Consider the following 16,038-nt stretch of genomic DNA (forward strand, 5'->3'; position numbering starts at 1 on the left):
AGGGGGAGGGGGGAGAGACGCAGAGCGGGTATAAGGTCAGAGTGGGTTTTTTCATTCAAGCAAAACTGCAGGAGAGGGAGCTCTGCATTGTGGCGACCGGCACTGCTGTGCTGTCGTCATAGGAACGGAGCCGAAGCACACCGCTTAGCACAATATTGCATGACCTTGAGTTTGTTATTGCTTTTAAACAACATTCTGCAATTGTATTGAACATTAAACAAAGATGAAAGCTTTTGGTTTTCATCTAATAATTATATTTCAGCTCTCCACGAACACAACTTGTTCCCTGTTCTGTTGCTTGTGATTCATTCATTCTTTCAGCTGCATGTCATAGGTCGACCCCCCTCCCCCCCCCTCCCCTCCTATCACACATCCTAATCAGCCTAATAGGTCAGATCTCTCCGAGTCATTAAATATGCCCTCTGTAGCTAAATGAAGCCGAGAGGGAGTTGAATATTTGTCACATCTTTGTCTCGCCTGAGGGTTTTGAACTTCTGGATGGACTGTCAAAGAAAGAAAGCATCTTTACAAATTTATCTTTGTTGGAAGCAGAGATGAGAAGCGCACAAACAAACAGTATGAGGCTCTGTTTGTTTTACGAGACATTTCATCATCTGGTTTGTATTCAGCGCTGTCGTCTAAAGCTTTTGTGTAGATTTAACTTCAGCCGCCAGGATCTGTGTGAAGGTGGCGCTCGGCAACAGCACTGATATATAATATAATATTTTATATATATATATAAAATTACATGTACACCTATCAACGAAAATATTGAGGATATTCATAGAGAGAGGGCTGATTAAACACTGATGTCTCAGAATAACTCAGATTTCATTTTGATTGTAAAAGAAATTTCTGTAATTAATTTTCAGTTGATTTAAAACCTGAATAATGAGATTAAGATGCTTTGGTCCAAGTGTTTTAAATCTGAGATTATAAATATATATTGTATATATAGAATAAACACATAGTTTTCAGTAAAATAATAATTTCATTGGACAAAAAAGAAAGAAAGAAAAACAATAAACTTATCTGTGGAAAAAAAAAATCAGATTTCAACAGGTTGTAGTTCAACTTTTTAAATAATAAAAAAACATTTTCAATAAAATTTGGGGTAAATTGTAAAAGTGTCTCTTCACATATTTATTGTACATATCACATAATCACCGCTACACTGATTGTCCATAAGAAGCTCTTCACTTAAAGGGGTTTATGTGAGATTTTACCAAGATATTACATCACTACAGATTCATATTATCAATATTAATATTTTTTTACAATAATAAACATAAGTTTCAGCTGCATTTAAAGTTATTTTATATTTTTCTGGTGTTTTTTTTTTTGTTTTTAGTTTGACATCTCCTCTCTCAGGCTTCTCTCTGCAGCTCTAGTAACAACAGGTCGGTGAGCCAATCAGAGGAGAGGAGGCTCTGAGCCTCTCTTCTGATTGGCTGACGAATAAAAATATATATATAGCAGATTTCGGGTAAACCACTCAGAGAAACCAGATCCTGCAAGGTTTGGATGGTGGGTCCAGGTGGGCGCGGCTTGGTGACTGCTTTGTTGACGGCTGGTTTTAAGGCTCAGTTTCTGAATACAGGCTGTGTGCGTTTCTCTGTGGACTGAGGCTTTGATACTTTCACAGTATTAATATAAAACATAGACCTGATCTATAATCACACTACACATGGACAGAGACCTTTAGACCGGAGGAGCTTTAAATGTCTCAGAGTGAGACGTACAGAGTGAATCCTGGAGGAAACATTGAGCAGCAGTGATGTACTGACGTACGGCCTCATGCTACTGACCCTCTTTCTGGCTGCCGGCGGCCCCTTGCTGCTGCAGCAGGGACTGGCTGTAGAGGGTGGGCAGCGCTGCGGCGGCGTACTGCTGGATCCCTGAGTAAGCCTGCGTCAGCGCGTCCATGGTGCCCGCCGTGCCGTTGGTAAGCCCTGCGCCGCCCAGGCCTCCGTTTAGAGCCGCCATACCTGAGAGCATTTGAGCAACTTTACATAAAACCCAACAATAAAGAAAGAAGAGTGCACTTACTCATTAGCGCTCCCACTGAAGGTTGTGTTTTTTTAACCACACATACACACACTAACACACACTAACACATACACGACAACAGACGCCACACACACACACACACACACACACTGACGTCCACACAGACAGTACTGTTAGTTACACACACGTCATGTCACACACAGAAGACACACCAATACTGTGTCCACACGCCACAGGAACACAACAGCTAACACAGGACACACACACACAATTAGTATCAACACAATAAAGTACAATATGAGTGTAGCTGATGACAGCCAGAGCTGCACACAGGCCAACTGGAGATAAAAAGCACGCAGCGATGCATGCACACGCATAAAGACACAGTGTCGACAAAAACAACAGGACGCAGTGAAAAACAGCAGAATAATGGCGTGAAAACACTCTTTATAACCACGGGCGCGGGCGAGTAATTCACGGCCACCTAAAGCATAAAACAGCCTCTTTGGTGATTAGAACCGGCTCCATAAGCTGTGGGCTACTTTTACTGCTTTAGTGACAGCACTGCTCAGTGGTAAAGGAGGGTTTATCTACATGTTTTTACATCATGATGCGTTTGTTTGTTTTAGAAATAACAGAGGGGCATTATGGGTAGCGAGGAGTCAGGGTTTCAGGGGGAAAAAATGTGTATTATTTTTGAAAAATCTTTTTAAAATAGTGCATCGCAAGTTTCTCGAGCCGGACGGATGTTTTTATTCATATTTTTGCGATAATAAAGCGCAGAAATACGGTCTGAATGTTGTGAGAATCTGTAGATTCTCCACTTTCTCAGCAGGCCTCTAAAATTTGGTAATAATAAAAGCGACAAACAACACATTTATTATATATCTATCTCTTATTTTACTCACATGTTGCTCTATTTTTAGGAACCTAAGACTTTGACGAACCAATTTCAAGCACTAAAACGATTCATCCACTTCAGCAAACGTTTGTTTTCACAAGAGATTTGAAGAATTTCAAAGTGCCTTAAGAGATAATGTAGAAGAAAGTTAAAAACTGTGTAATACTCAAGCTGCTTTCACATCTGCAGTATTTAATTTATTCTTTCTATTTTACAGTACTTCTATATTCCTATTTTACTCTCTTGACTTTGTTTTTCTGATGTTTTGCCTTTCAGTATGTTTTTGTCGGCCTCAGTGCTTTCCATAAACTCTGATCTGCCCTGTATATGAAATGTCTTTTATAAATAAAGCCGCCTCGCTGAATCAATATTGGTGATTCGCCCGGTGATAAACCAAAATGCGAACACAGCTTATCCGAGACGAGCCGGTATGGGGGATCTTTAAAGTCCCCTCCAAATGAAATGACAAAGAAAGACATACTGACAGATTTATCTGTTCAGTAGAAATTTAAATTCCAGATAAGCTGCACAGGTATCGACAGGAGAAACCAGACGTCCGTGTGATCCACTACATTTCGAGAAGTATCGCAGGAGAATTATCTCCCCGACACGTTCACGACGGCGAAGTCAAAACATCAACAGCGAGGTCTGATAGTCGGAGCTTTTCCAGCCCGTGACGTCTCACTTTAGGGGTGAAGACGGATGCGTGGAGCCGGGGGAGGGAGGGAGGGAGGGAGGGGGGGAGAAGGGGGGAGTTTAAAAAGTGAAAGAACGCAGCAGTAACACTCATTAGTTGCTTGTAACGGCTTAATATCACCACGGAGGGCAACTTGTCTGAGGGGGTCTGACATTGGCTCGGTGTCCTGTCGCCTCACCGTCAGACACAGTGAAATAAATTATCACCGCAGAGCTCTGGATTATAGGTCACTCATTTATTCAGGAATAATTGCACTGGTGACCTTTGCAATTCAATTAAGGCCTAGATGTGTTTAAATGAGGGCGGTTGGTGGTGGTGGTGGTTTTTAGGTGGGGGGGGGGGCGGCTGAGGAGAGTGGGTGAGGAGAGTGCATGAAGAGGAGAGAAGGGTTAGCGGGGACAAAATGGGATGCAAAGTGAAAGCGACCCGTTCCTTTTGAAAGGACGAGCATGTGCGTGTGTGTGTGTGTGTGTGTGCGTGCGCATGTCCTATGTTTCTGTACCTGTGTGCGCTCAAGTGGACGCATATATGATTTACACAGCGGATACAGCTACGGCAGCCAAGGAGCCGGTAAAGGTCAGAGGAGAATAATGTGGTGGAAGAGGCCGGTGCTACAGGATCTCTGCTGTCATAACAGCGCTGATTAAGATCCCAGCCCCGTCCCCCCGGAGGTCAGAGGCAGGACACACGCCGCACAAGCTGTGCAGTCAATACCAACTCACACGAGTGTCTGCTCTGGATCCAACCACACTTTTAAGAGAATGAGAGTGAAACTATAAAGTATTATATCAAATAAGTGTCTCTGTATATCTTTCTAAGAAGTTTTTGGCGGCAAATGGTGAATTTTTTGAATTTTCTTGGACTGAAAATTGTTAAACTTATTTACATACGACAAATTTTGTAATTTTTATCCATGAAAATGGAACAGTAGCATGAAAACTGTCAACAGTAGATTTGTCAAATGTATTTCTGGCATAAACTCTGACATATTCTGTATTTTATGAGATGAAAATTGTCACAGTTTGTACATTTGACATTTAATTTATCAGAATTGTATTTTTTTTTTTTTAAAATGCAAATTATTTTGACATGTTTTGTGTTTTTTTGCATGAACATTGTCTAATTTTGTATTTTCTTGGCACAAAATTTATAAAAATTTGCATGTTCTGGGCAGGACTTGTAACTTCTTGGCATGTAACTAATCAAATTACATCGTTTTGGCATAAAATTATAACATTTTGTCCTTTTATCGCTGGAAAATGCCCCAATTTTGTCAGTTTATCAGAAGAATTGTCACATTTTGGCCTGAAAATGATCAAATTCTGTATTTATTTTGGGAACATGAAAATCGTCACATGGATGCAGAAGTACGTGTCGTGACAAAACTGGCAGCTTTACCTCCTCTAAACTTCGAACCCCTTCGTACGGATGAGGGAAAACAGAACAGCGACACACACACACACAGAAACACAACACGATGTGAGACGACTACGACACACGGTCCCACACAGACAGCCGCGTGCGGTGACGGCAGCACGCCGCCAACTCCGCCGGGACGGCACACCAGCGCTCCAACAGCAAGCACAACCCCGCACACAACCAGGAAGCGGATGGAGAGGATGGAGGAAATGGAGGAAATGGATGGATGGATGGGTGGAGGAAATATCCGTGGTCAGATGAATGGGTGAGGCAGCCGTCATTGAGAGAGTGAAGACAATTCATTTACAAGTCAAACAGAGACACAGAGAGATGGAGGAAACTCAGTGGAGTTTAGTGTTTGTTGTGCATTTGTTGAATTCTTCTCTTTTATCCATCTTTGTTTCATCTTTCTATCATATTATTGTTGTAAAATATGGAGTTTAATGTAAAAATAAGGTGAATTATTGATTTAAATCTTTCATTTAAATAAGTCAAAAACAGTTTTAGTAACAAAATCATGTGGAAAAGCTTTTACAAATCCACATCAATCAAACTGTAGTGATTGCTGTGTTGTGTAGCCGTAACACTGCGTCTCTCTGCATCCACTCACACGTGGTGGTGGTGATGTTGCAGTTGGGTGCCGATGGTCGGAGGTGGAGGTGTGGGTGGAGGTGGAGTGGCTGATGGCAGGGTGAATACTCACTGTTGACGCTACCTGCTAGTGCATTAATGTTGTTCAGGCCCACAGTTGCGCCTGCCAGGCCCTGCAGGGTGCCCAGAGAGGTCAGAGAGTTCATGGCGCCGGCGTTGGAGCTGGCTGTGGTGCCCGCTGCTAGGGGAGAAGAAGAAGAAGAAGAAGAAGAAGAAGAGGGAGGAGGAAAGGAAAAGAGAAAGGAGGGATGAGGACAGAGGTAAAGAGGGAGAGTAGGAGACAAAGAAGCAGACGTGTTATACAAGCATCTAACAAGTTTCCTCGGTTTGAGGTGAAGGCTTTCCTTTTAAACACAAATTAAAAAGTCAGGCTGTTGCACACAGCTCGGCTTTTATACAATCCGTACAGAAGGTGCTACGTGTGGCCATTCAACATCAGCAAATTGTCAGAATTTTGCAATATTTATGTTATGACTGCAACAACTGAAACCACTGCTGAGAAGACTCGGAGAAGACATTTTCACCTCCAGCAGCGGAGGTCATGTTTTCAGACCGCGGCTCGTTTGAAAAGTTCGCAGGATATTATATCTATTAAAAAATAAAATAAAATACCTGAGAGACTTTTAATGGAAACTGTGGTGAAGTTGATTAGTGTCCATATTATGTTACTCAATTCTTGGTTGTTGAAAGCGCGGCCGTGACACTGCGACCAGGCGGGTGCAGACGGCGGACACTGAGTGACGCGATGGTATTTAACCCGGAGAGTTTAAACGACTGACTCGCCGCTCTGATGTGTGTGTGTGTGTGTGTGTGTGTGTGTGTGTGTATTCTGATGCAGATCCGACATCCAGGTGCGGATTTAAAAACTCACATCTCCTTTCATTAGGACACGGGCTGAATGAATGTTTCTGTGAAGGTCTGAGAAGATTTTGTCTGGTCAGATTTCTTTGGCGAGTCGAGGAGGAACTGGGCGCTTTTCTTCCAGCTCCAGCTCCAGCTTTGTGTTTGGGTAAAGATGAAATCGCTTAACGATGTGTTTGTTATTAATAAGCGTGAAGGGAGAAAAACTATGACGAGAAGCACTTGAGTTAAACCAATCTTCTCCACAGTGGTCTCATTCTTTAGCGGCTCTACACCAAAGTTGATTTGATGGCGTGAGTAGCACCTTTAATTAATCTGACACAGCTGCAGCACCTTGACCCCACATATAAAAATTATATGGAGATGACAAACACATCTACGGCTTCACAGAGGAGTTCTGTATGCTTTGTTTCGATCGGGAATAAATATACAAAATTATACAAAAAGAAAAACACACAAGGACCATCCATAAAAGCAGACACACTGTATGTACAGAAAGGCAAGAGCACAATCAGAGCTTCTACTTTCAGAAGATTGTGAAACTTTCTCATTCACAGTTCATATAAAAGACTCTTCCTCGAGCAGTTTTGTTTTTTTTAACCACAGTCGTCACTGACACTTAAACACAACGACACACAACAACAGACGACGAGTGAAGTCGACACAAACTCACACACATACACCTTTGAACACACACCACATGTGAAATGTGTGCCATACTGTACATGAGCTACCATGTGAGTGAGTGGGTGGGTGGGTGAGATGGCAGGAAGTATGGTGCACAAAGCTCGCAACCTTGTTCTATTTTTAGACAAAAAAAAAAAAAAAAAAAAGATTCATCTATTCATTTACCCTTGATCTCATCAAAGCGGTGCCAACAAAGCAGGATTGCCAGTGAATATATTAAGAAATGGTGTGATAGAAGGAGCATTATGTCGGCACAGGGTGCAAAACAAAAACAAAAAAGCAAAAAAGAAAAAAGAAAACGCTGGCCTGTCTCCATGCAGAACTGTCTATATTTATCAAACTGGAGTGACGTTTTCAGTTTCATTGACACATGCAGTATAGCGCCACTCATTCACACTGAGCAGCTCAACCTGAGCGTGTGCCATTCAAGGTGTGACTGATATTCAGAGAGAGAGAGAGAGAGAGAGAGAGAGAGAGAGAGAGAGAGGATGGAGTGAAAGGGAGAAGGTGAAAAGTATAGAGAGATGAGAGAAGAGGAAGAAGAAGGGAGCATTCATGGCAGCCTGGTGGAAGTGGGATGGAAGTGGTGTAAGCGTTAATGTGGAGCAGCAAGGAGAAGAAGAAGAAGAAGAGGGGTGGTGGTGGTGGTGGTGGTGGGGGGCTCTTCATATTCATGCTCTGTTGGGAGTGCGCTCCAACAGAGACAGCAAAACCACGGCTGCTGAAGCGAGGCCGAGCCGACATGAAAGGGGAGAATGATGGAGCAGAAACAGGGAGCTTGTCAAAAGGAGGGCAGCAGCGAAAGACGAGGGCAACGAGAAGGAACACAAGGAGAGGAGGAGGAGGAGGAGGAGGAGGAGGAGGAGGAGGGTGAGGCGGTGCGGGAGAAAAAGGGAAGGAGAGAATCTGAAGGTGGCGATATTTAACCTGAATCCAGTTCAGAGCTGGTAGTTCTTAAAGGGAGAGTTGGGGGTTGTCTGACGTGGGGTTGTGTGAGGTTGTCGTCGCAGATTCAGATCAGGAGAGTGCAGCAGGAGCGGGAGGAGGGGGAGGGGCAGGAGGAGGAGGAGGAGCACCAGCAGGGCGGTGTGTTGCTGTGGGCGGGGCCAGCAGAGATGACGCGTTTGAGATGCTTTTAAAAAACTTCCACAGAAACGATCCAATATCCCTTTAAATGTACGCTTCATGCGGAAATATTTTGGGGCGGTTTATCTTCCCGTGAACACAGGGACGTTTTCCAGCTGAGTGAACCAGAAAGCGGCAAAATACAGCGCCAGAGGAAAGTGCTGTTTTCCTGGGAAGATAAACCGCCTGGAAATATTCAGCATGAAGCAAAATTTTAACGGATATTGGATTGGTTCGGTGTCTAAAACACGTTTCTTTCTGCTGGCCCCGCCCACAGCAGGATATCGCTCTGCTAGCGTACCTGTGCTCCTGCTGCTCCTGCTGCTCCTGCTACAGCGCTGAGCAGAATCTACTGCAGGTAACACACCACGTCAAATAACCCCCAACTCTCCCTTTAAACCCCCCCCCTCCTAAAGCCATGAGCGGAGACACAACACCAACACACACACACACACACACACACAGAGGTGCAGACAACAAAAAAGTCCCCTGTCTGCCGGGAAACGACACATCTACTGTCCTAAGGTTCCTACATGGGAAACATTGAAGCACAAAACACACACATACACACACACACACACACACACACACACACACACACACACACACACACACACACACATACAGTACATGCACACGCGCACACATATACAGTGCGTGTATCACGGGATGGCGTGGCTGCTGGTCACATGGTGAGGGAGTGAGGTGTTCAAAGACAGGAGGACGCAGAGGCAGGCGGCGCATCGACAACACAGCATGGTTTCTCTTCTAAGATGGAGGTCTGAGGAGCGGTGGGTTACACACACCATGGGGATGTGCCAACAACACTGACGAGGGTCTGAACAATGGAGATGGTTATGTTTTCGGCAACGATGGTTGGTTGATGGTGTCGGTGATGGCGGTGAAGTGCCGGGGGATCACGTGGGAGCGACAACACTTGGTAATGGCAACGGTGGAGAGCGGAGAAACGTAGGCAGGCGTTGGGCCCCCTCCCCGACCCCCGGCGTCGGACCCCCCAACCTGAGAGGCTGCGGCGTTACCTGGGCTGGCCAACGCTCCCAGGGAGGCGGCGTTGGAGGACAGGGGGTTTGCGGTGGAGGGGCTGGCTGAGTTTTGGGCCGCCGCCGCTGCCGCCGCTAAAGTGGCCAGGTTCTGCAACTGCAGAGCACTCATACCTGGAGAGAGGAGCCAGAGAGGGTGGTGTCAAACCTGGGGAGCGAGGCTGAGGCGTGGCCGGGTCGCCTGGCTGGACCGGGACAAGTGTACCACAGGACAGCACTGAACATGAGAGAGCTGCCGGCTGTCCGCAGGTGAGAGAGGACAACAGTGGAGTGTGTGGGTGAACTACTCGTCGTTATGTTTCCTGCTCTTGTCTAAGAGAGTGTGTGGAGTGTGAAGGCAAAACACTACAACAGCTGATTTCACAAACAAAGTCCCAGATGTGTTTGAATCAGGCGAAAGCAGCTGTTGCAGTGTTTAGGTTTGGTGCATTTTCTCTGAGGCAGAAATAATCTCACTGATCTGGTTGAACTTGGAGCAGCACTAGACTAAAGCTCAGGGAGGAAAGGACCCGACAAAATAACCTTCCTCGTCTTGTTCTCCAGGTTTTTACCGGCACCTTGTTGCTCAGCTAGTTTGAGCTCGTATAAATGAAAGTGCAGCAGGTGAGTAAAGACCTGTATCTCTATAACTCTGCGTCATGATTAGAGCCTGACGGATACCAGGTCCGCCGCGGGGCTAACAGAGAACGTTTAGCTTTTTAAGCTAACGCTGGCTAACTTACAGCTCCTGCGTTGTCCCTGTCAAATAAACTAAAATAATAAACTCTTAACTTAAAACATGATATTTTTGTTTTTACAGATGATCAATGAACTTTACTGAAGAAAATTACAATAAATACAAGCTGGGTCGTCAATTTTAAACAGTATTTTATAAAAATAACTGTTGATAAAAGCAAAAATAAAGCAAAAACACTGTATTTTACACTTTAATTAACCCATTAAGTCCAGAGTAATTTATGATTACATCATTTTTATGACATGTGACCGATGAAACGCACCGTGATTCGCTGAAATGCGCGTCAGGAAGGTGAGAGCCATCATGGGAAATGTATTTGGTTTGTTTTGTCAGTGGTTTGTGGAGCGATACCGAAGCAGATTACAGCCGTTACCTGGATGGTAAGACTCACACACTGACTTCAACCTGCTGAGCTGCGACACAGAGAGTCAAGGCTCCGCTAGCTAAATGTAAAGATTCACCTGACGCCGCGCTGCCACTAAAAACCTTTATTTCCCAGCCTCTGAATCGGGTAGAAACACGAAGTGAGACCTTAAACCTTTGGTTTTTTATTGTAAATCACTGACTTTACTCTGATGCTCATCAACATTCTTCAAAAGAAAATCAATAGACGTTAAAAAACAGTTGAACTAAACTGAAAATGTTTTTTTTACAATTTCCAAGGCGAAGCCAGTGATTCACAATAAATAATAATTTCACACCTGCACTTTTTTAGTCTGGTTAAACTGACGAAGCTTTCAAAAGGTTTTTATTTCATGTTTCTACGTGAGTGATAAAGGTTTTTAGTGAACATCAAGTTTTTTGGGGTCGTTTTCAAACAGTGCTGACACTTAATGGGTTAAAAAAAAGATAAGGGCAAAAATAAAAAAATAAAAAAACATTCATGCAATACTATTTCTATTTGCATATCTGTCGACTGTGACATCAATAACTCTCTCATCATTGGATATCGGCCTGGTAACGATCAGTCAGACTCTACTCATGGTTGAGACTTCCCATTGGCCAGCACTGTGCCGTACCTCAGGACACCTGCAGGCTCCTCACTGTTAATCTGCTCTGTGGCATTAGCATACGGGCCTGTGCTTAAGCATAATTAATGACCACATGCCAACACCTAAATGATGCTGTAGCAGAGGCTATAAAGCACCTTCTGTGAATACAACTCCACCTTACACCTTACTTCATGAATGTGAATGCGTTTATGCAGGTGTGTGTGTGTGTGTGTGTGTGTGTGTGTGTATAAAACAGACCCAGTCACCAGAGCAGAAGTTGGTCTTACCACAGAAGAAGAAGAACAAGAAGAAGAAGAAGAAGAAGCCTTTGACTCATGAGCTTGTTGTTAGAGTACAAGTTAAAAAAGGGTGGACACTGTCAATGTGAGGTGTATGTGTCGTATATACAGTCTGGATGTATATACAGTACCATGGGAATACACACACACACACGCACGCACACACACACACACACACATACAAACAAAAAAAAGAAAATAAACACACACACACACACACATACACACACATACAAATAGACGCACACAAACAAGACACCATGAAGAAGATCCATCTTGGTTTTTCACACCGTGGTGAAGGGGTTCGAGGTTTTGCAACATCTAAACAAAGATATCCTTCACCCGGACGACCAGACCCCAACGCAGCCAGTGACAACAGATGGCTGCATCCATCACTGGGACTCTCAGTCCTCACTGGTAAATGAAATAAATAAAATAAATAAAATAAAAGCGAGAGAGAGAGAGAGAGAGAGGGAGAGAGAGAGAGACAACTGCCAGCTCCTAAACGCTGTGTTCTTGTTTTCAGGTTGTTGAGCAGCGGGAAGTGTGTGTGTGTGTGTGTGTGTGTGTGTGTGTGTGTGCGTAAAGCAAAGTTAAAACGTGTGTGTGTGTGTGTGCTCGCAGTATAATGAGCATGTACATTCGGGTGTGAATTTTTTCTTTTTTTCCCCTCTTTACTCATCTGTGCTTACTTACGAGCGCACCGAAGCCAAAACCAATCTTGTTTTCAAAGCGATTTTCTCCAATTTTCTCTGATACATCAAAAGCTAAAATGGATTTCTATTTGTACGCAAGGCGGGAATCAAACAGCCGTCGCCGTCACTCGCTCTATCACACTCGCTGAACGCATGCTCAAATCCCACACTAATTCAGACGCTGTTGTTTTGCTGTTGTTGTTGAAGATAAAGCTGCACACGAGCAGGACGAGCGCTCTCCTCCACGGCTCTTTATTGTAATGGAGGGAGATTTTATTTCTGACCAGAGGCTCAAAGTTTAAAGGATTTTATCACGTCACTTCACGATGTAAACGAATAATCATTGTAGAGCATTTGTGTTGCATTCACTGCCCTCACCTCTTCCTTTATCTCTTTCCTTTTGCCCTCCCTCTTCTTGTACTCCTTCCTGTCTTTTCTTTTTCTATTTCCTCTTCATTTGCTTCCTCTTCTTCTACCATCTTCTACCAGTTCCCTCTCTTTTATTCTTTAATTTTCTTCATCATCTCATAAAAGGAAATCAAAAGGGAAAAGGGAAACATAAACATATATTTCCTTTTTCCCTTTATTTCATTTTATGTTTTTTTTTCCTGTTCTTCCCAATTTCATATTCCATCCTTTCTTTTGTCTTTATCTTCCTTTCCTCTTCCTATTCTTTAATTTTCCTTTTCTGTTTTCCGTTTCCTTTCATTCATTTCATTGTATTTTTCCCTTGTCCTTTTTCCTATTCCCACTTTCCTTCCTCCTCTTTTCTTTCTCTTATTCCTTTTTCATTACCTTCACGGTCTTTTCTTTCCTTTCCCGACACCTTCAACGCCCAATTCCTCCTCATTTCCTGCCTTTTCTGTTTTCCTTTCCTCCTTCCCCTTTCATTCACTTGTGCCCTTTCATGTCTTTGCCTCCCTATTTCCTCTCCTTTTCTTCCTCCCTTCCAGTTCCCACTTTCTCCATCCTCTGCTCTGTCTTTTTCTTTACCTTCGTTTCTCCCCAGCCTTTCTTTTCTCTTCTTGGTTTTTCCAGGCCCTCTCCTTTTCTTTCCCTCATGCGGATGACAAAGACGACTCGGTAGCAGCTCTCTTTCTGTGCAACCTCTTCTTTTTTTTCTCTCTCTGCACCTTTTTCTCAAAGCAGCTCTACACCAATTCTTCCTTGCATTTGTCAAAGGCTATCTCCCTCATTGAACATACATTTTCAAGACAGTTATAAGGAGAAAAGGAGCAGGCAGGAGATAAAAATAACTGGGTTAGAGGGGAATAAAGTAGAGATGAAGCCGCACAGAGAGAGAAGGAGAGAGGAGGCGAAGAAAGAGAGACAGTGTGCGACAAATACAATCTACTTCCCACATCAGAGTCGGAGTATCCGGGCTGTGCAGATGGTACGTGAGTGTGTGAGTACATATGTGTGTGTGTGTGTGTGTGTGTGTGTGTGTGTGTGTGTGTGTGTGTGTGCGCTCCATGCAGCCTGTATGGCAGAGCTGGGCTGCACCAGGCTGGCGTTGGCTGCGTCTAATTGAATGCTCATTGGTGTAATTGAAGCCTCTCAGCTCTGCAGCTCCTCGTGTTAAAGACTGGGACCAGATGTCATTCAGCTGTCTCACATCTCCTGCCAATCACTAATGCTCTCTCTCTCTCTCTCTCTCTCTCTGTCTCTCTCTCTTGCAGATGGAGGACTAGCAGATCTCCAGACTCAGACTATGTTACTCGCCCTTGGTTCCAAATCCCACAGCCTATTTATCCATGTGAGTGTGTGTTATTTGTCAGGATAATGTGTGTTTGAGCTCAACAGAAAGAGAAGAAAAAAGAAGTTTTAAAAACGGCCACAGGGAAATTTCAAGGCGATGTAACCCGAGGGGAACACCACAGAAAACTGGAGGACACGAGGCCGGGCTCTCCGCCTTAAACACTCCCATCGCACTCGGATCATTTAGCGTTTCCCCTAAACAGCGCACAATTAAAAGCTGACACCTCGCTGAGAAACCCAAAGTGGGGAGGAGGAAGAAAGAGAAGAAGAAGAGCAGAGGATAGAACAGACTGGAGGGAAGGTGAGATGAGGAGACTGTGATTGAAGAGGGCGGGAGGTGCAAGAGTATCTGCAAAAAAAGAGGCTTTAAATAAATAGAAGAGAGAAGAGAGAGTGGCGGGGAAGGGGAGGAAGAGTTTAATGGAAAGAGAGAAGAAGTCATGGAGGACGAGAGGGTCCCTGAAATTCTTAAATAACCTCAATTTGAAGCCCTAAAAATTATATTTCTTAAAGACAGAGATTTTATCTTGTTCAGCATTTAATGGAGGCTCCTTGGCGCGCTCAAGGCTTAGATTAATACAGAACTGGGTTAATACAATATGCATTTTTTATTGCATCAGCTTCACCTAAGAGAATTAGACTGTTCCTCACCACTTTACGTCTTATTTCCTTGTGTCCTTTTTTTTTTTCTTATTCCCGTTTAGAAGGAAAACTTTCACTTCGCAAAATTGGTTGATTTTTTTTAAATTAACTTCCTTTCTTTATTTTATTCTTTAAATTGGCTTTAAACTGAAGCACCAAAAATGGCCATAAAAAGCTTTAAAATGTGCCTGGAACGCGCAGAAGCTCTGGAGAGGAAATGCGGATGCGGATATGACAGATCACAGACCCTCCAACAGCAAGAGAGCAGTAGATGGCGCCAGCCTGCAGAGCAAGATATCCACTAAAAGAAACCCACTTTTAACCGTTTTCTCTCCACTCCCCCCCTTTTTCTCTTTTTTCCTCCTCTCCTTTCTGTGATTCATCCATCCCTGACAAAGCCTTGGTGTTACTGTTACACGCCCAGGGCACAACTCTTGTCTGGCCTCATTAAAAGATCAAGATAAATCTTAGCAACAGTTAATAAATCTTCAGGGCAAAGATCTCTCTTTACTCCACCACGCGAGTTCATCTGTTATGCTCTTTGGTCCTCTTTTAGAAGTCTGTGGAAAAAGAAATAACAAGAGAGGTGCAACAAAGAGTCCATTGCCGCGGTAGATCGTGCTTTCGGGGGGGGGGGGGGGTTTATCGACTGATTTTTTGACTCACCGGCCATCTGCTGGATCCCGCTGAAGGCTCCTAGGTTACCGGAGGAGGTTGCCTGCTGAAGCAACTGATGGCAAGAGAGAAAGGAAGAGAGAGAAGAAGAGGAGGGGAGACAAGGAAGAAAAAAGAAAATGAAGTGAGCTGGGAGGATACAGGAAGCTTATTTCATGTCTATACAATGCTACACTGGGAAGCTAAACTCGTAATGAGCGGTTTAGCAATGTGGTTTTTGCATCAGTGCTCGATGAGTAAATGAGCTGCTAATATAGTTTGATCTCTCCTCTAAGCAAACACTGTTTATATTCCACCATGATTCTCTCAGACAAGTTGAGCATGAAAGCTCTAATCTAGCCGACTAATTAGATTCCAAAACAAAAGTGGAATACTGATGCTGTCAAAAACTCATCCTTCAAAGACTCGAATTAACAGCAAATTAACATCTTGTTTCTATTGTGTGTGTGATTTTTTTTTTTTCCTCCAGAATAGAGCTTAATCTTTTCAAAAAGGCTGAGAAAGAGGGCTGAAAAATCTTGGAGCCCAATTCACAAAACACTTTTTATCTCATTTATTTTATTGTTATTTTTATTTTTTGCCCAAAAAAAAAAAAAATCAATATCCAGTAAAGGATGGATGTTTGTCTGAGCTCTGTTTCCCCTTGGTTGAACAGACAGGTGCAAATTGCACTTAGGATCAAACAAATTCACAATCCAAATCACAGACTCTGTGAGACGTCTGTTTTAAAGGGGGTTCGGGCTGTTAATTTGAAAACATGAAGAGAAATGAGTCGAGGGGTTAGAGCCACAACTTTGTACCAGAGGAGTCCTGACAAGGCTGAGAGGGG

The 16,038-nt window shown here is 43.7% G+C and overlaps 1 protein-coding gene across 1 annotated transcript in view; it reads right to left on the bottom strand.

The window, feature by feature from the left end:
• Nucleotides 1-16,038, bottom strand: part of celf2 (cugbp, Elav-like family member 2) — a 196,909-nt gene that overhangs the window by 9,321 nt on the left and 171,550 nt on the right. Inside the window, exons 9-12 of the mRNA XM_087170811.1 lie at nt 15,201-15,264; nt 9,392-9,526; nt 5,731-5,859; nt 1,809-1,988 (exon numbers count right to left, since the gene is read on the bottom strand). Coding sequence (XP_087026937.1) covers nt 1,809-1,988; nt 5,731-5,859; nt 9,392-9,526; nt 15,201-15,264 — 508 coding nt within the window. The remainder of the gene's footprint in view (nt 1-1,808; nt 1,989-5,730; nt 5,860-9,391; nt 9,527-15,200; nt 15,265-16,038) is intronic.

This window comes from Seriola lalandi, unplaced genomic scaffold (genome assembly GCF_002814215.2).
Source record: "Seriola lalandi dorsalis isolate HSWRI2012SDOR001 ecotype SW California unplaced genomic scaffold, Sedor1 jcf7180002054961, whole genome shotgun sequence".
Classification (NCBI taxonomy): domain Eukaryota; kingdom Metazoa; phylum Chordata; class Actinopteri; order Carangiformes; family Carangidae; genus Seriola; species Seriola lalandi.